Genomic DNA, 22960 nt, shown 5'->3' with positions numbered 1-22960 from the left:
ATAGCTCCATATTTCCCTTTATTCAACTGAAATATTGTCACTTCAGATTGTACCCACTCCCTCTCAAATTGCAGATTGAAGCTTATTGTATTATGGTCACTACTTCCCAATGGCTCCTTCACTTCGAGGTCACTGACCAATTCTGGTTCGTTACACAATACCAGATCCAGAATCGCCTTATCCCTGGTCGGCTCCAGCACCAGCTGCTCTAAAAATCCATCTCTGAGGCACTCCACAAAGTCTCTTTCTTGAGGCCCGATACCATCCTGATTCACCCAGTCTACCTGCATGTTAAAATCCCCCATAACAACTGTAGTAACATCTTTGCGACAAGCCAATTTCAGCTCCTGATTCAACTTACCTCCAACATCCAGACTACTGTTTGGGGGCCTGTAGATGACTCCCATGAGGGTCTTTTTACCCTTAGTGTTTCGAAGCTCTATCCACACTGACTCTACATCCCCTGACTCTAGGTCCCCCCGCGCAAGGGACTGAATATCCTCCCTTACCAACAAGGCCACCCCACCCCCTCTGCCCGTCAGTCTATCCTTACGATAACACATGTAGCCTTGAATATTCATTTCCCAGGCCCTGTCCCCATGAAGCCACGTCTCAGTTATCCCCACAATATCGTATCTGCCAATTTCCAAAAGAGCCTCAAGCTCATCCACCTTGTGTCTAATGCTTCGTGCATTCATATATAGAATTTTTAATTTGTTACTGCTCTCACCCTTCCCCTCAACCCTTATTTCACTCAACTTTACAGCATGATGCCTTTTCCAGTTTTCTGCCTCCTTGATACAGTTGTCTTTCTTGACTTCTCTTGTTCTTTGAATATAAAGTGCCTATCTCTACTGCACTCAGGCTGTCAGTGCACTGGGGTCAGTGTGGTGTGCTCCGTCAGTTATGTGTGTGTGTGTATGTCCATAATGAATAGTAAGATTAGTGGTCATAGAACACAAACGAAGTGCAAGTCTGTGATACTACAGCAATGTCAATAGGTAGTGTCATTAACAAGCTTCAAGATGTGTGTCTCAGCAAGAATCCAGTCTTTATGAGATGTGTTATGTGAGCTACCAAAGAGGGCAGCACTGAGACCAAGTAATCCTGATTGTGGTGTGTGACTCAAGAATCCACACTTCAAAAGAATGAAAGTTGCAATACAAATGCAAATTGTTATTACCTTCAGTTGCTGCTGCAGCACCATTTTTGCTTCATTTGGACTGTATTTAATTTCACTGAAGTTGACTGCTGATTTCTACTCATGGGTCCTCCTGTTTTTGTAACCTGAGACAGAATCAATTATATTTCTTCCTCCAATGCCATTCTCTGGAACTGAGATTGGTGAGTCTGTCTGAGCATGGTTCCACTATAACCTTCTGTCTGTAACTAAAGCATTGCTATCGATGGTTTCTTTTTCCAAACCTGCATTGTTATCCTGGGAATCCTACAAGGATTCATTGCTTGATTTCCTGTTTCTGATCTATGGGCTGTCACTTAAACGAGTCCAGAGACATCGTGCTTAATTCTTCACTTACAGGAAGTCACCTAGATCCATCTTCACACCTCAATCCCACAACAACATCAGGTTGCTTTTTCAATTTCTGACCTTGGAAGATCCACAATATCCTGCAACTACACATACCAGAAGAACAAAGTTTGAGGCTTAACTAGGATTAACTCAGCTATCAACAGCATAGCTGTCTGATTTGATCCCAATTCAGTTTCTATGCTGTCACTGTTTTCTACTATGAAGACTGGTGCACAGTATTGATTCAATTTCTCTGCTATTTCCTGGTTCCCTATCATTACCTCCCCAGCCTTGTTTTACAGAAGCCCTTGCTGACTTGATATTATTTGCAGGTTTATCCTCAAAGTTTGCTTTCTCCCTCTTATTTTCTTGAAATGTTTTGTTTTTTTAAAACTTTCCCAATCTTAACTCTAAGCTTTGGCCACGTTGTTATTTTACTTTTCAATTTGATTAGCATCCTTTATTTCCTGGGTTAACTATGATGATTTTAACCCCTTTCTAGAGTCCTTCTTCCTCACTGGGATATAGAGTCTTACAGTGCAGAAACAAACTCTTTGGTCCAACAGTCCATGCTGACCATGTTCCCAAACTAAACTAGTTCAACTTCCTGCGCTTGGCTAATATCCTCTCATAATTAGATTCCCTACAGTGTGTGGACAGGCCCTTCAGCCCTACCAGTCCACACCGACCCCCCGAAGAGTAACCCACTCAGACCTATTTCCTTCTGACTAATGCACCTAACACTGTGGGCAATTTAACATGGCCAATTTACCTAACCTGCACATCTCTGGATTGTGGGAGGAAACCGGAGCACTCGGAGGAAACCCATGCAGATACTGGGAGAATGTGCAAACTCCACACAGAGAATGGAATCGAACCTGGGATCCTGGTGCTGTGAGGCAGCAGTGCTAACCACTGAGCCACTGTGCTGCCCCTCCAAAGATTTCTTATTAATGTACTTATCTGAATGTTTTGTAAATGATATAACTCTACCTGCAACCACCACTTACTCTAGAAGTTCATTCCACACACTAACAGCTCTCTGTGTAAACAAAATTGCCCAGCATGTCTTTTTTAAATCCTCTCACCTTAAAAGTAAGCCCCCAGTCTTGAAATCCTCCCCCCTCACCACTCTGAGTATCTTTATCAAAATAGCTCCCTCTTGTTCAAGGCTGCCATATCCTTTTGATTTATAAGTCTACATTTCACCTCTCCTACAGTCTCTCCCCTCTAAAGCCCTCTCTACAGCCTAGAAATTTAATTTGCCAGGACATGGATCCCAACAGAATTCAAGTGAAGTTCATCCGATTGGAACAGCTTCCTTCTGCCTCCATCCTGGTGCCAATCACTGACAAACTGAAATCCTTTTCACCCGCCCCAAACTCTCAGTCAAACATTTCACTCCTTCACTTCATTTACCCTGTGCCAGTTTGCCTGTGATATGGGTAGTAATCCTGAGATTATCATCTTTGGTTCTGCTTTTACATTTAGCTCCTAATTGTTTGAGTTCTTTCAGCAGAATGTCATTTCTAGACCTACAAGGTTGTTCATCCCAGTGCGGGCAATGATAAATGGATCTCTTTGTGTCCACCCCATGTTCCTCTCCAAACCCGTGGCCTTAACCTTGGCACTGGGCAGGCCACACTGTCTTTGGGACTCCTACTCATGGCTGCAGAAAACAGTTTCTCTCTCCTAATTGTACTGTTCTCCACTGCTATTATTTTCCTACTTTCACCCCAACTTAAGTGGTTCCTTGTACCAAGGTGGCGTGGCAGTTTGTTCATCTGATCTGCAGTCATAAAATCGTAGTCATACACCACAGAAACACGCCCTTTGGTACAACCAGTCCACACTGACCAACTTTGCCAAGCTCAACTCGTCCCACTTGCCTGCGTTTGGCCCATCCCTCTCTAAACCTTTCCTACTCACGTACCTGTCCAAATGTCTTTTAAATGTTGTAACTGTACCTGCATCTAACACTTCCTTTAGCAGTTCATTCCACATACCCAACCATCTTCTGTGTGAAAAAGCTACCTCTCAGGTTCCTTTTAAATCTTTCTCCTCTTACCTCTTATTTTGAACTGCTCCACCTTAGGGAAAAGACCTTTGCTCTTCACCTCTATGACCCCTCATGATTTTATAAACCTCTATAAGGTCACCCCTCAACCTTCTCCGCTCCTATCTATATAATGCAAACTCTCCAGTATTGGTGACATCCTGGGAACTCTTTTCTGCAGCATCTCCAATTTAATAATAGCTTTCCTGTAGTTGGACTCTACACTGTACTGCAAAAGTGGCCTTACCAACATCTTGTACAAACTCAACATAGCATCCCAACTTCTATACTCAGTGGTCTGAGCAATGTAGGCAAGTGTGCTAAACGCCGCCTTAACCAACATGTCAACTGTGATGAAAATTTCAAAGAATTATGTGCCTGCATCACTAGGTCTCTCTGTTCTGCAATACTATTTAGGGCCCTCCCATTAATTGTATAAGTCGTGCCATATTTGTTTTACCAAAGTACAGTACCTTGCATTTATCTAAATTAAACTCCATCTGCCACTCCTCAGTTCATTAGCCCAATTGATCAGGATCCCTGCTGTCTTCAACACAGTTTGCAAAAAGCTGGAAATGTTGGACACTTGCAGGGACTGAGGCTCCTCAAATGCCATACCAGCTCCTCAGATCTGCCTTACTTGCAGTTACACCCTCCTATCACTGATCACAGACCAGGTTTGAATTTCCTAAGCTGAGGGCTTTGCCTTCAGGAACAAGGTCCAGGTAACTTTCCCTTTCCTTACCTGACACAAGGTCCGCAGCTGAGATCCCAACTTCTCAATTCTGATCTGAAGCTCAGTGAGCTACCTGGATCCAAAGTTCCCCGAACTGTTGTAATGGAAGAAACAAGTAATATAAATAATCCATTTAAAAAAGTGTTTCCTTTTAAAGACATTGTACAAAGGCAAGCTTCTGTTTTGTCATTGAAGACTTTCCTGAAAACTAACTCAATGGCCTAAATTTTCCGTTATTCTGAATATATTTGCCTGTGTTCACATTGATGCCTACATCTCCTCGGTGCATGGTGTCACTTAGTTTAAACAGTGGAGGCCATGAGTACATTAGTATGTGCATTTGTGGGTTGATGTTTTACATTAGCAACCCATTATAATTGAACATTGTTTTGTGACCTGATTTATTTGGGTCACTTCAGATTCGCTGGAATTTCTGTAAATGCATTGATACTCTCACTTCAATCAAGAATTACAGTTCCAGGTAAAATTCCTCAGTGAAATGCAGAGGCGTGCATTTCTTTTAACTTTGTAATTGATATTCTTCTAATGAAATTGCACAAACCACTGTCTCATAAACCTGCTTTACAAAAATCCATAACTCCTGAAAGCAGAGTTTTGCAAGAAGGCTCATGTCATCAGCTAATTTGAGGCATTCTGGCTCCCCCACATTCCATTTTACATTGAAAACATGTCTTGCAAGATTGCCCAGATTTTCTGTTCAGGAAAGGTACATCATTAATAAACATGCAGACACAACATTGTGTGAATGTATTGATTGTGCAGAAAGTGTATTTTAATTGGCATAATCTCAAATAAAAACAGCTCTTTACTTTGCAATAGTTAGATGTACTTCCTTTCAATGACTTATTTGAAATGAATCAGGAACATTCGCTGTCGACGCTGGAACACATGAGTACTCAATGCACATTTCAGAATAGCTTTAAATCTGATTACTGTGAAAATTATTTCAAGGTTTTGAGAGAGACGGTTGTCATTCTTGTCCAGACTAATAGCTGGATTCTTCACCAGAATAATTGTTCAGATTTGTAAAATGCGAAATCCTGAATTATTTGTGATAATTTTAATAATTTGTAAAGCCTGTTGTAATTTGGCTATGTTTCAGCTTTTGTTCTGAGCGAGGGGTAATTTATAAATGGAGGTGCCTGAGTCAGAAATAGGAAATGAAGCAGCCAAATTTGGAGACACCCATACCCATCTATTGTCCGTAATGATGATTTTATGATGTGGTATTTTTGAAATTAACAAGTGTTTATCCAATTAAAATGTATTTGTAAACAGTTCCTTTAACCCTGTTGATGCCTGCTTCTGTAATGAATTTAGAGACAAAAAACTGCACATGTTGGAATCCAAAGTAGACAAATAGGGGGCTGGAAGAACACAGCAAGCCAGGCAGCATCAGGAGGTGAAGAGTTCAATGGTTTGGGTACAACCCTTCTTCGGGAATGCAGGTAGGGGTAGGGGTAGGGGGAGCTGCGGATAAAGGGGAGGGGGGAAGAAGGGGTATGGGTGGGGAAGGGGGTGGAGTGGTGGGGTTAGTGATAGGTGGTGGGTACAACCTGGTTGGTCAATGGGAAGAGTGAATCCAGTTGAAAGCTGGAAGGAAGGGTTGATAGGAGGGATAGAGGGAGGAGGCGGGGCTGGAAAGGGAATTGGGGAATGGATAGGAAGGTTATTTGAAATTGGAGAGCTCAATGTTGAGCCCTCCGGGGTTGTAGGCTGCCCAGGCGGAAGATTAGGTGTTGTTCCTCCAATTTGCAGCCTTGATTCACTGTGTCAATGGAGGAGGCCGAGGATGGCATTGTCAGAAAGGGAGTGGGAAGGGGAATTGAAATGGGCAGTGAGCCGGAGATCAGGCTGGCCCGTACGGGACTGGCTGAGATGCTCGGTGAAACGTTCCCTTAGTTTATGTTTGGTCTCACCGAGGGAGAGAAGAATTTGACTGTTTTTTGTTAGTGGCAATGACCTACAAGGTGTACTGCAGAAATTCACCAAAGATCCTCAGACAGCACCTACCAAACCCACAACCACTTGCATCTAGAAAGACAAGGGCAGCAGATACATGGGAACACCGCTACCTGCAAGTTCCCCTCCAAGCCACTCATCATCCTGAGTTGGAAATATATCGTCGTTCCTTCGCTATTTTAACAGTGGGCTGAAATCTTGGAATTCCCTCCCTGAGGGCATTGTGAGTCAACCCACAGCAGGTGGATCAAGAGGGCAGTTCACCACCGTCTTCTCAGGGGCAACTAGGGATGGGCAATAAATGCTGGCCAGCCAGCGACACCCACATCCCACAAATGAAAAACAAAAAAAAAACAAATCTCAGAGCACTGAGGCGTACCAGTCAAACAGTTGGCCTTGGCAGCTGGACTGCCCGTCTCTGAGCTCTTTATGTGAGTCAGTAGTCTAGCTTCAGTTAACCCCCTGCTCCACGCAGGCACCTTCTCCTGAGGTGGCACTGCCAAACCTGAAAATGTTCTTAGTTCCACTAATGAAAATCCTGCTCATCGTGTCTAAGTCTGCCTTTATCACATCGTGTGTGTTCTGCCTGAAGATTGATGTTTGGCTCGTAGTCATCTTTCCTCCTCTCCCAGTCTTTGCAATTGGCAACAAAAGACATTCAGTTTTCATCCCATCGATCATTAATGTTCTCTTCCTTGTTTTCTTTGAAATATTCCCTTCTTAACATTTCCTACTCAGACTCTGCTCCCAATTACCCACTGCAGAATTCTTTAATCATTTGTTCCCCATTGTCACCATTTTTACATTTTCTGACCAACTGATCCTTTCCATTCTGTTAAAATCTGTTAAAATAACAGATGGAAATGCACATTAGGTAATTTTAAAGAATGCTCTTATGTAAGAAATAGGAAATAACAGAAAAATATCTTTGGAGGATGAATTGGAGGAAATTTCATCCAAAATCAGTCATTCAAGATGGTGGCTGACACGACCTTCATGAATACATTTTGGAATCGGCAACAAATGCTGACCTTGCCGCAACCCATGAAAGATTTTTAAGAACATGTTTTAGGAACTATCATTTTGGAAAAGGAAAACTCAAGTTTGTTTTTTTTTGCCAGTAAAGCAAAAACAGATGATTTGCTTGGTTCAGTGTTAATTTGATTTAATGAGTTTTTTAAAATGTTGGTCAGTCGTGGCAAGAGGGTTACGTTCTGACCTCTGAATCTTAAGCTTTTTGGTGCAGGTCCCAGTCTGGAATTTGCATGAAACCCAAGCCGGACACGCCAGTGTAGTGCTGAGGGAGATGTAAAAGCTAATCCTGCTCTAATCTGTCAGGTCAAAATAAAAGATCCTATGGTACTGTCTTCAAAGAAAACAAGGAAGCGAACATTAATGATTAAGAGGTACCCCAGGCATCATGACCAATATTCATCCATCATCTAACATTGTTGAAACAAATCAGCTAGATATTCTCCCTCTTTTTTTTGTGGGAACTTGCTGTGTGCAAATAGGCTGCTGTGTTTCCAACATTTCAGCAGTGTAACCCTTCCAAAAGGGTTTCATTGATTAAAATGTTTTGGGACAATCTGTGGTCTTGAAAGGATCTATATAATTTAATTGAACTGAATTTATTGTGATGTGTACCGAGGCACAGTGAAAAGCTTTGTCTTGCAAGCAATACAGGCAGATCACGTAGTTAAATAGCATAGATAAGTAAATAATTGGTAAATAGCAGCAAAAACAAAAACACAGGTATAAATAAAGCTTCCTAATGTAATTTGAATGTGGTACACCTATCCATATGCTTCGGGGGCTTCATTATGTTAAAAGTTCTTGGTAAATGCGAGCTGTTTGAAATTACAGTTGAAAAATACGCTTGATATTTGGACTTAATTTCCACAAACAGTTCTTCTGCTCCTTTTTTCTTTCAATGTAATGTTACATTGCTAAACTCAGCAGAGAAATATGCTAATTCCTTTTGCCATTACTCCTGCACAGTCTAATTAAACGAGGCATTCGGTCAGCAAAAATGTGCCATTGGTATATTTCAAATGGTAATCTTGCCTAGACTTTTGGTAGTATCTAGGAGAAAGTAAGGATTGCAGATGCTGGAGATCAGAGCTGAAAAATGTGTTGCTGGAAAAGCGCAGCAGGTCAGGCAGCATCCAAGGAGCAGGAGAATCAATGTTTCGGGCATAAGCCCTTCTTCAGGAAGAAGGGTTTATGCCCGAAACGTCGATTCTCCTGCTCCTTGGATGCTGCCTGACCTGCTGCGCTTTTCCAGCAACACATTTTTCAGTTTTGGTAGTATCTGTGAGACAGTTTTTTTGCTGATGGAATCCCCAGTGTTTGTTCTCCATCTAACTCTGAGTGAAATCGTGGCGTCTTTTCAGTGTTGACTAATAATTTAAAATGTTAGTTTTGAATATTAAGTAATCAACACTTGCTCAGTATGAGAATGTTAAAACCTGGAGCCTCAAACTGTCTTTGTGATTTCTTTCTAGGCGAAACCAAAGGACATTGAACCTATAGACTACGAGAATGTCTTATTACAGAAGAAAGCACAAATTATCAGTGATCCTTTGCGGGACATGCTGCTTTTCCCTAATGAAGATTTTCAGGTACTGTGAAGGTTAATGTTAGAGTAATAATGTTTCAAGTGGTTTTACATTTTGTTTGAATGGTACATTATGTTCAGTTCTGAGCATCACATGTTGGGGAGGATATACTACATGAATGATGCTGCAGCTAAAATGATTTAATTATCAGGGCATGGTAACCCAGACAGGACTCATACTGTCTTAACTACAAAAGGTTAAAGGCTGATTTTTAAAGTACATATTTCATGGGACATGGGTGTCGCTTTCTAAGCCGGTATGTATTACCCAACTTGAATTGCCTGGCAAAAGATGGTGCTTTTTGTGTAAGGGATAAACCTGGGCAATTTTCCACATTGTTGGGTAGATGCCAGTGTTGTGGCTAGGAGCTCAGCTGGATCCTGAGGTTTTCAGTCCCATTGGCAAAACAGTGACAGGGACCATAGCCTTTGCAGTATTCGTGCCCAGCTGTTTATCAGTGCCATTTCGAGGAAAGACAGGCAGCTGTGATACTGGGGATTTCAAGACAAGGCTGAGGTGGATCAACCATTCAGCGCTTTTGGCTGAAGGTGGATGCAAATATTTCAGACTTGTCTTTTGCACTGGTGTGCTGGGCTGCCTTTATCATTGAGGACAACTTGGAGCCACCTCTTCCTGCTAGCTATTTAATTCCCACCATTATTCACATTTGGGCTACAGAACTTAGATCCAATCCTGCAATTCCTTTGTTGAAAGACAGTGTCTTGATTATGATTAAAAAGCAAGCTTCCACACTTTAATTTAATATCAGAATCTATATATATATTCAAAGGAGAGTGTCATATTGCTCTATTATTCCAATACAATCTCTCAGAACTATATGTTCCCATATTTTTTTACATAAGTATCCGGAGAGTCATGTTGCCCATTACTGCACTGTTTCGAATGAACAATGTATCAGCTCGCAGCACTTGATAACGATCTGACGATACCCCCACATTTGATATTTTTTAAGTGTGATTGAAAACCGCAAGGCATGACTCTGATTGAAAGATTGCAACCGATCCCTCTTCCTGTATTGGGACTGATGTACGATAACCAGTAGATGATTTGTTATTATTTCCAGCAGCCAAACCAAATAAGCAGAACTGTACTATGCTCTGTCCCATTGCTTGAAAACTAATTTGGAGAGGTTTAGCTAGCTATTGTGAGTGGAGTTTTTTTTTTTAATCAGTTTAATTATTTCCTTTTGGGGATGGTAAAAAGTTTCCAGACTCATTTGATCAAAGGAAAATGTAGTATTATTTAATGTTGTACATTTCTTGGAATCAAACAAGAATATTAGGCTGCACCAGGAGATATTTCTTCAGCCAGTTTCCATGATATGTCTCTTTCCTTCTGTTGGAAGTGTCGTCAAGTGTTGCCTTTTCCACTGAGCTGGGGAGTAGGTGAACGTCAACGAGGTAAAAACAATGACTGCAGATGCTGGAAACCAGATTCTGGATTAGTGGTGCTGGAAGAGTACAGCAGTTCAGGCAGCATCCAAGTAGCTTCGAAATCAACATTTCGGGCAAAAGCCCTTCCTGATGAAGGGCTTTTGCCCGAAACATCGATTTCGAAGCTACTTGGATGCTGCCTGAACTGCTGTGCTCTTCCAGCACCACTAATCCAGAAGTAGGTGAAAGGTTATGTCTAAAATCAGAGACCACTGCTCAAATAAATCTGTCCACCTTATTCTCTTTTTCGAATACTCAATGGGCAGCACACTTATTGTTTGGAACTTTATATGTCATGAGTGGATATTTGTTGGTGTTATGCATGATTACTGTAACCATTTCATAAATGACAGTACCTTGATCTTTCTAAAGCACTGACAATGTAATAGCACATTCCAAGGAGCTCTGTGGAATCATTAACATTGAGCCACATAAGGTGGTTAGGTCATCAAAGCTTGTTCAGAGGTAGGTTTTGAAGAGGAGAGATATTCAGAGACGTTTAGGAAGACAATTCCAAAGTTCAAGGTATTGGCATCTGAAGCGATGGTTGCCATTGTTAGAGCAGTTAAAATCAGGGAAGCACAATGAGTTCAGATAGCTCAGAGGGTTGTGGGACACTGGAGAGGTGGGGAGCGGTTTGAAAAAGAGGTTTAAAATTAGGAAATCTAGGTGTTAATTGGAAGCCCTCTTAGGGTTGGCGAACTCTGGGATGGTGGATGAGTGGTACTTGGCATGGGTTAAGAACTGGGCAGAAGAACTCTGGATGGCTACAAATTCACAGGAGGTGGGAGGCTGGCGAGGAGTGTATCAATGCGAAAGGGTATTTGCAAGAAATCGCTTGAGACATAGTTTAAAAATGGGGCTGCTTTTAGAATTTGTTTTCCTGAAACTGTGAAGCAATTTAAGTTTGTTTATGACAAAGACTTGGCGTGATGACAAGAAAACGTTGTTACTGGCTTCTAACTCCATTTGTTGACATAACTTTTAATTTAAACTTTGTAAAAGAAAGGCCCTTTGGGGCAGATGATGTGCACTTGATGTGGTAAGCCCCTTGTTACAAATGTTTACTGGGGGGATGATAGTGCAACTCCTTTCAAGCTCATCTGCTTGGGTGGGTCATTGTTTAAAGCAGAAAATTATCCCAACAGAGAAGTTATCTGCCTTCACTCTTGCAAGATCCCATAGCACCATTTCCTAGAAGAGTAGACAAGTTTTTTCTGGTACCCTCAGTGATATCTGTCCCTTAAACACCAACAAAAAATAAATGTTATCTGGGCCTTAACACATTGCCGTTTGTTGAGAGCCTGCTGTCAGTTGGGATTCAGTTGATTGAAAACTTGCTAGCCTCTGAGCTCAAAGATTACAGATTCAATTCTAGGACTTAAGGACCAAATTTCCAGATGACACTCTAATGCAGTACTGTTGGAGTACTGCCCCACTCCGAGGTGCTGTTTTCCATGTAAAGCATTGCATTGAGGCTCTATCTGCCTTCATGTGGTTGTAATTGATTCCAGAGATTAAACTCGTTGGTTTGGCCAGTATTTGTGCTTAAGTAACATTTCAAACAAGCACAGTTGGTCAATAGTACATTTATATTTATCATCGAATCATAGAATCCCGACAGTGTAGAAGCAGGCCATTCAGCCCATTGAGTCCACACCGACTGTCCGAAGAGCATCCCATCCAGACCCACTCCATCCTTTTCCTGTAATCCTGCTTTTCCTATGGCTAGCCCACCTAGCGTATGCATCCTTGGACACTGTGGGGCAATTTAGCATGGCCAATCCTCCTAACCTGCACATCTTTGTTTATAGGAGCTTGCTGTGAGCAAATTGATTGGCACACTTCCTGCATTGCAACAGTTGAAGTCTTTAAAAGCACTTGTGTTGTCTAATTAACATTTGAGGCACCCCATGGTCACAAAAGGTGCTTTGGAAATGACACTCTTACCAAATACTGAGATGCACAAACTCCAACACCATCAAACACCTCCAACTTCTATCATCTAAAAGGACAAGGGCGGCAGATACATGGGAGCACCACCACCTACAGGTTTTCCTCTGAGTCACATGCCATCGTGGTGTAGAATTAGACTGCTGTTACTTTACTGTCACTGTTGAAAATCCTGGAACTCTCTCCCTAACAGCACTGTGGCTGTACCTACATACTAAGGGACTGCAGCAGTTAGACTGCCAGTTAGACTGCTATCTTTTCAAAGAAGGGAACGAATGGCCAATACATCGTGCCCTTTGCCGAACCATGTGGTGCTGGAAAAGCACAGCCGGTCAGGCAGCATCTGAGGAGCAGGAGAGTCAACCATTTCGTGCATAAGTCCTTCATCAGGGATGAGGGAGTAGCTCAAGGGGGGCTGAGAGATAAATGGGTGAGGCTGAGGGGAAGGTAGCTGGGAATGTGATAGGTCAATGAAGGGTGGAGGTGATGGTGATAGGTCAGGGGGCAGGGTGAAGCGGATAGGTGGGAAGGAAGATGGACAGATGGGATCGTTCAGGAGGGCAGTGCTGAGTTGGAACGTTGGACCTGCCATAAGGTGGGGAGAGGGGGAAATGAAGAGACTGATGAAATCTGGTGTCCGTTGCTCTGGATGTGGTCTCCTCTACATTGGGGAGGCAGGACATCAACTTGCAGAATGCTTCAAAGAACATATCTGGGACACACTTAGAAAACAACCCCACTGCCCTGTGGCCGAACACTTTAGCACTCCCTCCCACTCTGCCAAGGACATTCAAGTTCTGGGCCTCCTCTATCGCAAAACTCTAGCCACATGACACCTGGAGGAAGAACACCTCATCATCCCCCATTGGACCCTCCAACCACACAGGATCAATGTGGATTTCACCAGTTTCTTGAACTGACCCACCCCCATCCTATTTACCTCTCAGCCCCCTTTGGCCATCCCCTCATTCCTGATGAAGGGCTTATGTCTGAAACGTCGACTTTCCTGCTCCTCGGATGCTGCCTGACCGGCTGTGCTTTTCCAGTGCCACACTCTTCGACTCTGATCTCCAGCATCTACAGTCCTCCCTTTTTCCATGGTGCCCTAGCCACCCAGCTCACAACCCATAAAATAGTTTGGAAACAAAATCCAGTACCTTATGCTGATGAATGTTCAGCATACTCTTGATAAGCTTTGAGAAGTCATTTCCCCTTACGCCAGATGCGCATTTGTAAAGTCTACGCGAGAGGAAATTGTACTGGTTCTGTGTTTATGTGTCACAGAAATGTTGAAATTGCACCTGGGAGCAGATCAGCTTGAAAAGGTTCAAGGACAAAGTCCTATATCCTTCCTTCACGTCAAGGAGCTGTTTTATCTTGCCAGAATTTTTTTTTCTTTTGCTGCAGAACTGTTGGTTTTACAATATAAACCTGTATGTCATACTTCCTATCTCATTCAGAGGGAAGACATATGTCAAAAAGATAAAGCCCCAAGACTGATATTTGTTTTAGCTCTGAGTTGCAGGACAAGACTGCTGCGTATTCTCTTACTAACCCTAATCTTCTTGTTCTCGATTTGCATGAGTGAGTTGTGAAGGTTTTTGTTGCTGTTGTGTCTCAAAGGGATGTTTGAAATTTTTTTCCCCTGCAAAACAGTGGTAACTGGCCAGTGAATTTATTCGAGGCTGAGTTAAATAGATAAACTTTTGATTAGTCAAGGGAGTCAAGGGTTATAGGAAACAGGCAGACAAGTGGAGTTAAAGCTACAGTTAGTGAATGATTAGATTAGATTAGATTAGATTACTTACAGTGCGGAAACAGGCCCTTCGGCCCAACAAGTCCACACCGCCCCGCCGAAGCGCAACCCACCCATACCCATCCATCCCTTACCTAACACTAGGGGCAATTTAGCATGGCCAATTCACCTGACCTGCACATCTTTTGGACTGTGGGAGGAAACCGGAGCACCCGGAGGAAACCCACACAGACACGGGGAGAACGAGCAAACTCCACACAGTCAGTCGCCTGAGGCGGGAATCGAACCCGGGTCTCTGGCGCTGTGAGGCAGCAGTGCTAACCACTGTGCCACCTTGCCGCCCATGGTAGAGCAGACTAAAAGAGCTGAAAGGCCTGTTACTCTCATCATAACAATTCTGATCACACTTATTAAAATTGGACAAATCCAGGCTTCCCACTTACTCAGGATTGACCAACACTCTCCATCACCAATGCCTACCTTGTGAATTGTAGTTACTGCTGAGTACGTGGCTTTGATTTAACATCTTGTCTGAAAGATGGCCTCTCTGACCTTGTAGCATGGAAGCATGAGAACAGGAGGAAACCATATTGACTCTCAAACCTCTTCCTGCAGTTAATGAGATCAGAGCTATCTGCAACCTCATTCCATATACTCCTAGCCCACTTCATCTCATATCTCTTAATATGTTTGGATTGAAAAAAACAACTATCCATTCAAATGTAAGATTTGCAGTTTACCAGGAGTCAGAAGAAATTTTATTTTGAGGGCTATTCTTGAGATTTTCTTGATTTGATTTTTGATTTGATTTTAAAAAAATTTTCAACAGCTTCATTATTATGGTGAAGTTATGTCGTAACTTTCTGTATAGGTATTAATTATTTCTTTCAGGGTTTCCTGTTTTAGATAGCAGATATCCCCAAATGGAAAGACTAATATATAACAGCTCATTCCGTATCAAGTAGGTATTAATCTGATTAAAGTGGAGTGCAAACGTGTCGGTGCTCTAATATCATGTCCTATTCTGCAACTGAATTCCTTTTCAGAAGCTGTTGTTGAGCTGCCCTCTCGAGTGACTTGTCAGGCCATTTCAGAAAGTAGTTAAGAATAATCTCCATCCCTGTGGATCTGGAATTACATAGAGGCCAGACCAACGAAAGATAATTTCTTTAACTAAAAATCATGAATGTATTTTTTTTTAATGTTTAACTTTTGGGTCTCCTGCTCATTTATTCTGGTCTCTGGACTACAGGCTGTATAAGGTGAGCACTTTGTGACTGCTCCATGTCATGAACTGAGCTCATATCAAATGTGAAAACATCTTTGCACACTCGTGATTTCACTGCACCAAGTCATGTGTATTGGTATTTCAGTGCTATACTCCATATGGACCAAGTCTTCTTGAGTGCAGGCTGCTTTCATACTGAAAGCTTGAGTCAGCCTGATGTGATCCTGGCATCAGTTACTGTACAAGGTGACACACAGAGCTGAGCTGACAGCTGAGCAAGGTGTGGCGAGATATTCTGCAGGAGGGAGTCTTACTTCCAAGTAAGTCCAATAGCAGTGTGGATCACATGGGTTTAAATCTATTCAAGAAAGGAAAGTACTTTCCAACTTTAAAATCCTTGTAGATGCAAATGCACTGTTAGGAGTGATTACGATGGAGTTTAACCCTAATAGGTGCGAGCTGATGCACTTTGGAGGATGTAATTGGACAAGGGAGGACTCAGTGAATGGTAGGACACCAGGAAGCTCAGAGAAACAGATATTTTGTGGTGCTTGTCCATAGGTCCCTGGAGATGGCAGGGCAGGTTACTAGGGTTGTCAATGAAAGCATTCACGACTCTGTATGTTATTGGTCATGGCACAGATTACAAGAGCAGGGAGGTTACTGTTGGAGCTGTACAAAACTTTGTTGGAGTACTGTGTCCAATTCTGATCACCAGGCTATAGGAAGGATGGGATTGTACTGGGGGGCGGTGGGAGTGTAGAGGAGATTCACCAGGATGTTCCTCGGGATGGAGCATTTTAGCTGTGGCATTTTAGCTGGATAAGCTTGGGTTTTCTTTTGAGCAGAGAAGGCTGAGAGGAGAACCTGACTGAGGTGTCTCAGACTGTAAGGGGCATGGACAAGATGGAAAGGAAATAACTGTTCCCCCAGTCGAACAGTTGGTAACAAGGGGTCATAATTTTAGGGTTAAGGTCAGGAGTTTTGGAGGGGATTTGTGGAAACATTTTTTTCACCTAGTTGGGGGTGGGAATCTGAGAAGTATTTCCTGGGAGGGCAGTAGAGGCAGGAAACCTTTAATCTTTAAAAAGAACAGGAATGCAATATCATGATATTCAAGGTCAAGGGCCAAGTGCTAGAAAGTGGGATTTGTGTAGATGGCTCTGCATAGACATGATGGGCTGAAGGATCTCTTCGCTATCTGACTCTATGACCTGAAGCTCCCTGGCCAATAAATTCAGGGACATAAACATTTAATACAAAAACTAGAGGTCTTAGTAAATGGATGAACAAGGTGAGTAGAGAGTGTGAAGTGAGAGAATTCCAGATTTTTTCAAAGCGGGCGGGGGGGTGCTGACAGTGTGGAGAGATTTTCCTGATGGGACTGCGGTGGAAGGGGGGGTGGGGTTTAATCACATGTTCTTGGCCTTGATGGCAATATCCCTGTCCTCCTTCCAGGCTTCAACTCAAACTCAGGTGACTGCCAACTCAGTGACACCACGGTTTACGTCATGTAGGTCATCCTTGTCCTACCAATTCCATGATTTGTGTGGGGAGGTGGGGAGAGAGGCACATTTCCTGTCACGTGTCACCCCAGCACCCTCTGATCATGCAGACTTCTCCAGAGCTTCTGTGTGTTTTGCTTCCTGCATTTGACCCAGTTACAATTACAGTTTAAAGAAGGGAGTTCCAAACATCTACAGCCCCCTGCGCAATTGGCTGAGAGTTAGCAACAAGAGGAGGAGGCACCAAACAGCAACATAGACCCATCAGGCAAAATGGTCTCCTTCTCTTGCAATAAATTTTATTCAGGCATCAGCCTGGATTTGGTGTTCACATCCTTGTAATGGGACTTGACCCTGCAAACCTCTGACACAGGAATGACTTTGGATGTTTATAACAGCTTTAATGCAGTAAAACTCCCCAAGGTGCTCCGAAGAAATGATCAAACTAAATACTAACACCAAGCAACAGATATTTGGATAGGTGACTGAAAACTTTGTAAATTTTTAAGAAGTGTTTTAAAGGAGGAGGGAGGTGGTTAGCCGATGCAGCTAACATTGCAGCCACCCAGGGTAGAGTATAGAAATTGGGGCAAACTCAAGAGATCAGAATTGGAAGAGAAAGAAGATCTTGGAGGGTTGTGGAACTGGAAGAAATTTCAGAGAAAGGTAAGTGCCACTTCTACACAGAGTCTTGGCTAAGAATTAGGGTCAAAGGAGTAATATTTTTATTTCAGTTACCGCTCAATTGTATGGCCTTTCGCACTGATGTGCTTTGAGGGGCCTGCGTCACTGACATGTTAGTTTAGGCTTTCACTTCACCATTGTGAATGAATTATTTTCCAAAGAAAGCCTAAGCTCCAAATTCAATTGTGGAGAAAGTGAGGACTGCAGACGCCGGAGATCAGAGTCGAGAGTGAGGTGCTAGAAAAGCACGGCAGGTCAGGCAGCATCTGAGGAGCAGGAGAATTGACGTTTCGGGCAAAAGCCTTTCATCAGGAAGGGCTCTGTCCCGAAACATAGATTCTCCTGCTCCTCGGATGCCATTGATCTGCTGTGCTTTTCCAGCACCCCATTCTCGACCAAATTCAATGGTGTTGTTCATGCCGAGGATGAGAGATAAAGCCAAGGACTTTGGATGCTGGAAATGTGAAACAAAGACAGAAACAACTTGAGAAACCCAGCAGGTCTGGCAGCATCAGTGGAGAGAAGGCAGAGTTAACATTTCAGTTACCCTTCTTCAGAACTGATTGTAGCTAGGAAAAGGTGATATATATACTAAAGACATATATTGAGGTTGGGGGTGGGAAGAGGAAGGAATGAGCGGTAAAGGAGAGAATGATAGTTCGGAAGGCAAGGAAATTAACGATTGAATACCAGGGAGAAAGGAAACCTGATAATGGGGACCATACATAGCTGAAAATGGGTTGGCTGTGCTGAAAGCAGTAAAGGAAGAAGGTTTTCTCTTACTGTGAGTTGAGTTCTTTGGAGCTGTCTTCCATAAAAGGTGGTGGAAGTAGACTCTTTAAATATATTTAAGCTAGACAGATTCTCAATAAACAAGGAGGTGAATTGGGGGTAGCCAGAAATGTGGCGTAATTAGATTAGTCGTGAGCTTTGAATGGTGGAGCAGGTTTAAGGATTGAAAAGCCTACCTGCTTCTAACTCATATGTTTGTGTGTTCATTGTAATTGCAGCAAATAAAGATTTGCATTGAAGTGGCACCTCCTTTTGCAGTATGGTCACTTTTACAATGTAGGAAGTGTAGCAGCCAATTTGTACAAAGCAGAATCCCACAGACAGCAGTGTGACAATAGCTGGATCACCTTTTCTTTGTGATGCTGATAACTATTAGCCAGAATAGCCTCTCTGTTGCTCTTTGATATAGTGGCGTGGGATCTTTACAGAGAAGGCAGTTGGACATTTTTTAAAAATCTGTTCATAGGATGAGGGCATTGCGGCTAGACCAGCATTTATTGCCCATCCCCAATTGCCCAGAGGGCAGTTAAGAGTCAACCACATTGCTGTGAGTCTGGAGTCACATGGTGAGGCCAGGGAAAGATGGTGGTTTCCTTCCCTAAAGGACATTAGTGAATCAGATGGCACTCAATTCATGGTCATCATTAGACTCTTAATTCAAGATTTACATTGAATTCAAATTCCACCACCTGCCGTGTTGGGACTTGAATCTGGGTCCCCAAAACATTACCTGGGTCTCTGGATTAACAGTCCAGTGATAATACCACTAGGCCATTGCTTCTCCTTAATTCCTGAATGACATCACCTCTGTCAGAGCAGGACCCCTCAGCATCACACGTAGTTTTCTGCACTAGTTTCTCAAGTGAGACTTGAATAATCCACAACCTTATGATTCAGGGAAGTGAGAGCACAACCCACTGAGCTGAGCGATGACGTGATTTACTGATGAGGTGAATGATAAACTCAGTCCACAGGGGATTAAAGTGCTCATGTTGTAGTGTGCTTTTTATGGTCTGATAATCTCCAAGGTTTGTGCGTGACAGCGATTGTATGCTTCATAGCCACTCCCTCAATTCAGAAACAAAGGGACCTTGTTAAAAATGTAGCTATTTTTAACTCCTATTTACTATGTCTGTCTAAATTCAAGAAATATGTCTGCAGAATTTCTCCATTTCATACGTTGTTTTTGTCAGTTGTAAACAGACTTTTGAATAAAAAATATTGAAAGACAGTCACTGGCACATAATCATGAACTGACTTTGATCTTTTAAATCTTTTTCTTCTTTGGGTGAAGTGATGCACTTTGTAAGGAGGGACAAGGAGAGGCCATATCCTGTAGAACAAAATGGCAGAACTTTAAAGCGGCTGCAGGAACAGGAGACTCTGTGTATATACATAAATATTTGAAGGTGACAGAACAAACTCACAAATCTGTTCAAACTAGCATTCGGCGTCCTGGTCTTTAAAAATGGGGAGTGAGGCCAAAAACAAGGAAGTGATGCTGCCACCTTTGTAAAGCACCTCAGCTGATATTGTGTCCAATTTTAGACACCACACTTTAAGAAGGATGTCCAGGCTTTGAGAAAGACACAGAGGTAGTTTACTGGAACAGCACTTCAGTTATGTAGAGACAGAAACAGAAATTGCTCGTAATGCTCAGGAGGTCTGGCAGCATCTGTGGAGAGAAAGCAGAGTTAATATTTCAGTTTTAGTGACCCTTACTCAGAACCGTTGCATGGGCTATCATAGACAAAACCACAATGAGCATCAGGGTGGCAGGACATGGACTTTGAAAAGCTGGTTAGTGCCAGTAAGTGGATGCTAAAGGCTGGGAGCTGCGTGATGTCATTTTCCTAACAGTCATCTATCAGTTTGTTAATGTTCAGAGCTGAATTGCTGCAAGCAAAGTTAATGCAGAGCACACTCAACCTCTCTCCCTGTTTCAAAAAAAAACATCGGAGACCCAGGATAGTTCTGTTTTAAAAGGAAGGCAGCTAAAAGATGTCTTCAGTCTGAGAAACCATAAAATTATGCAGTAAAATTCAGCTAAAAACAATGGGGAATAAAATCTATACTAAAGAGGCCTTACCTGTGTCCTAATGTTGATTGATTCTACTAGTTTCTGTTTGAAACAAAAAAAAAGGAAATGCGCGCATGATGTGATCATCGCTTGTTTAGGTGCGAATGCCACCTACAGGTATGACCCTGCAAAGGGGCATCAAGTCTTAAAGTTGCATCATAGAACTAAACATAAAAACAGAGAAAGCACCACCCTGCAGCCGACATGATCAGATATAAAGAATCTTTCCAGCAGAACACTGACAAGGAGTGATAGACTGTCAAACTTTTTCTCACTTCGGGGACTAAAGGGTTAAGACAATGAAAATTCGCTGGTACTTTGACAATGTCTGCAAAAATGCTGACAAAATGTTTCAGATTTTAAAGGCCAACTTCAAGTTTGTGTCTGTTTCAGGATTCACAGGTTTGACAATGGCCAGGTGAAACAATCAACTGATTTGTATGCAGGAGAGAATACACATATAGGATGTGATTTCACTCAAGCTGACTGAGTAGAACTGATCAATGACTTTGCACCCCTCATGTCCTTCAGCAACTCTCTTTAGTCCAAACCTAGTGAACATATAAAATGATGCTGCTCCAGAGGAAGGATGCGAGTTTGAAGCACTCCTAGAAAGCTAGCTGCATTTCCGAGTGCTTGACTCTGGAACACTATTAAACCTGTCACACCCAAATCTTGTATGAAGTGTGGCTTGTTTCATCCACCAACAGCATCCAAACTTTTATGATATATGCAAGCTATATTCCACAAGAAGATTCCTGATGAAGGGCTTTTGCTCGAAACGTCGATTCTCCTGCTCCTCGGATGCTGCCTGACCTGCTGTGCTTTTCCAGCACTGCACACTCTACTATGTTCCACAAGAGGACATTGGATTAAACTGTGAAAAATACAATTGCCTAGACAAATCCAAAGGCAACTCAATACTTCACAGCAGCATGGAAAGGAGAGTTAACAATGGAGCACTGCCAGAGAAGCTTCCAAAAACCCATCCATAGCACAGAAAATAGAAGAATTAACCGTAATGACACAGTTTGTAAACACCAGTCAGACAGTATATGCAATAAACTTGACACACCACATAGATACTATCAGAAATGCTGAAGCATTTACCTTCAACCAAAGGGAATGGACAATATATGTCAAAATTAACACTAAATACAAATGTAATCCCTACATGCATCTTACACAAAGATATACTCAGGAAACTGGCATAGTGTGATGCAGTTGATACAAGATAGGCTAACTGCTTAGAGCAGGTCCAATATCTAATTCATTGGCATTAACCATCTTAAATATTAATACAGATTCTCATTACAGACAACCTTTTTTGTGTAGTTGAAACACCAGTGCAAGGTGGACGTTCTGTTATTCATCCAACAGCATTCACTGATCTCCATATTCTTATGAACCACAAGGTAACAAGCCCATCAGTTACAGCCCGAAAGATGAGAGACTGAAGCATCTCATGCATACGTTTAGCTCACAGCTGAGTAGAGCAGATTCAGCAAGCGATATCTGAGAATGACCAGCTGCCAAAATGATCCCCATCACTGGTGGGACCTGAATACATCCAACAGGTCCCTGAGGTAGTGTGTTCTTGTTATTCATTCAAAAATACAAATTTTCTGGGTAATCCAAGGTGGAGGACAGGAAATATTTCTGGTTGTAACAAGCTGCTCCTTTTTTGAAGTATCTTAGGTGTTGGAGGTGATTTCCTCAAATTCCAGGAGCAGCAATTACAGTTTTATATGCTGTTGCATTGTTTTGGAACTTTGGAGGGAAAAAAAGTCAAAACAACTGCACTTTTAAAAGGGAAAGGAACAGACAAAGACAGCACATAGTGAGGTCAGTGCAGGAGAGAGAAAGAAACCCACACTGCTAACTGACACAACAGTGAACCTGTGCAGTTACTGCCTTTGCTGTTTTAATTCATGTATCACTGGACATCGGAATGCGTCTGGGAAAATTAACAAACAGGGAAATTCACAACTGATCTTGGAGGAACCTATTTGGGAGAAGTCACAGCACAGAAACAGATCAGTGGATATTTTTAAGTGTGGCCTTACAGTAAGTCTGCAGTAGTGAGTAGAGTGGGTTCTTTCTTGATTATATGCTTTATTGAGGTATGTCTCTTGATAATACTTATGGCTCATATTTTTAAGTTTAAAGTTAGCTTGGAGCAGTGTTTTGTAGAGGAATAAGACAGTGCTATTTTCTGGGACTGTAGATTGGAAGAAGCAAAAATGGCCTTTAGTAGAGTGATATGCTCTTCTTGTTGGATGTGGGAGTTTAGGGAGAGTTTACATGTTACTGAGGATTATATCTACAATAAATGCTGTTGGTTGCGAACGCTATCAGATTGACTGGATCGGTTGGAGAGACAGTTAGAGGCAATGAGGAATTTACAAGAGCAAGGGAATGTGATAGATGGCAGTTATAGGAAGGGAGAAAAGTTGCAGATACAGTCACATGGATGAGTTAACTCCAGGAAAGAGAAGAGAGGTAGGCAGGTAGTGCAGGAGTCTTCCGTGGCTATCCCCATTTCAAACAAGGATGCTGTTTTGGAAAATGTAGGGGGTGA

General features: G+C 42.4%; 1 protein-coding gene across 15 annotated transcripts in view; it reads left to right on the top strand.

The window, feature by feature from the left end:
• LOC140481586 (dedicator of cytokinesis protein 9-like) overlaps positions 1-22960 on the top strand; it is a 342162-nt gene that overhangs the window by 122523 nt on the left and 196679 nt on the right. For all 15 annotated transcript variants that reach the window (XM_072578032.1, XM_072578034.1, XM_072578030.1 and 12 more), the window contains exon 2: positions 8814-8930. In XM_072578032.1, the coding sequence (XP_072434133.1) occupies positions 8814-8930 (117 nt within the window). The remainder of the gene's footprint in view (positions 1-8813; positions 8931-22960) is intronic.

This window comes from Chiloscyllium punctatum, chromosome 9 (genome assembly GCF_047496795.1).
Source record: "Chiloscyllium punctatum isolate Juve2018m chromosome 9, sChiPun1.3, whole genome shotgun sequence".
Lineage (NCBI taxonomy): Eukaryota > Metazoa > Chordata > Chondrichthyes > Orectolobiformes > Hemiscylliidae > Chiloscyllium > Chiloscyllium punctatum.
Note: the sequence above shows the minus strand (reverse complement) of the source record. Positions and strands in the feature narration are given on the sequence as shown.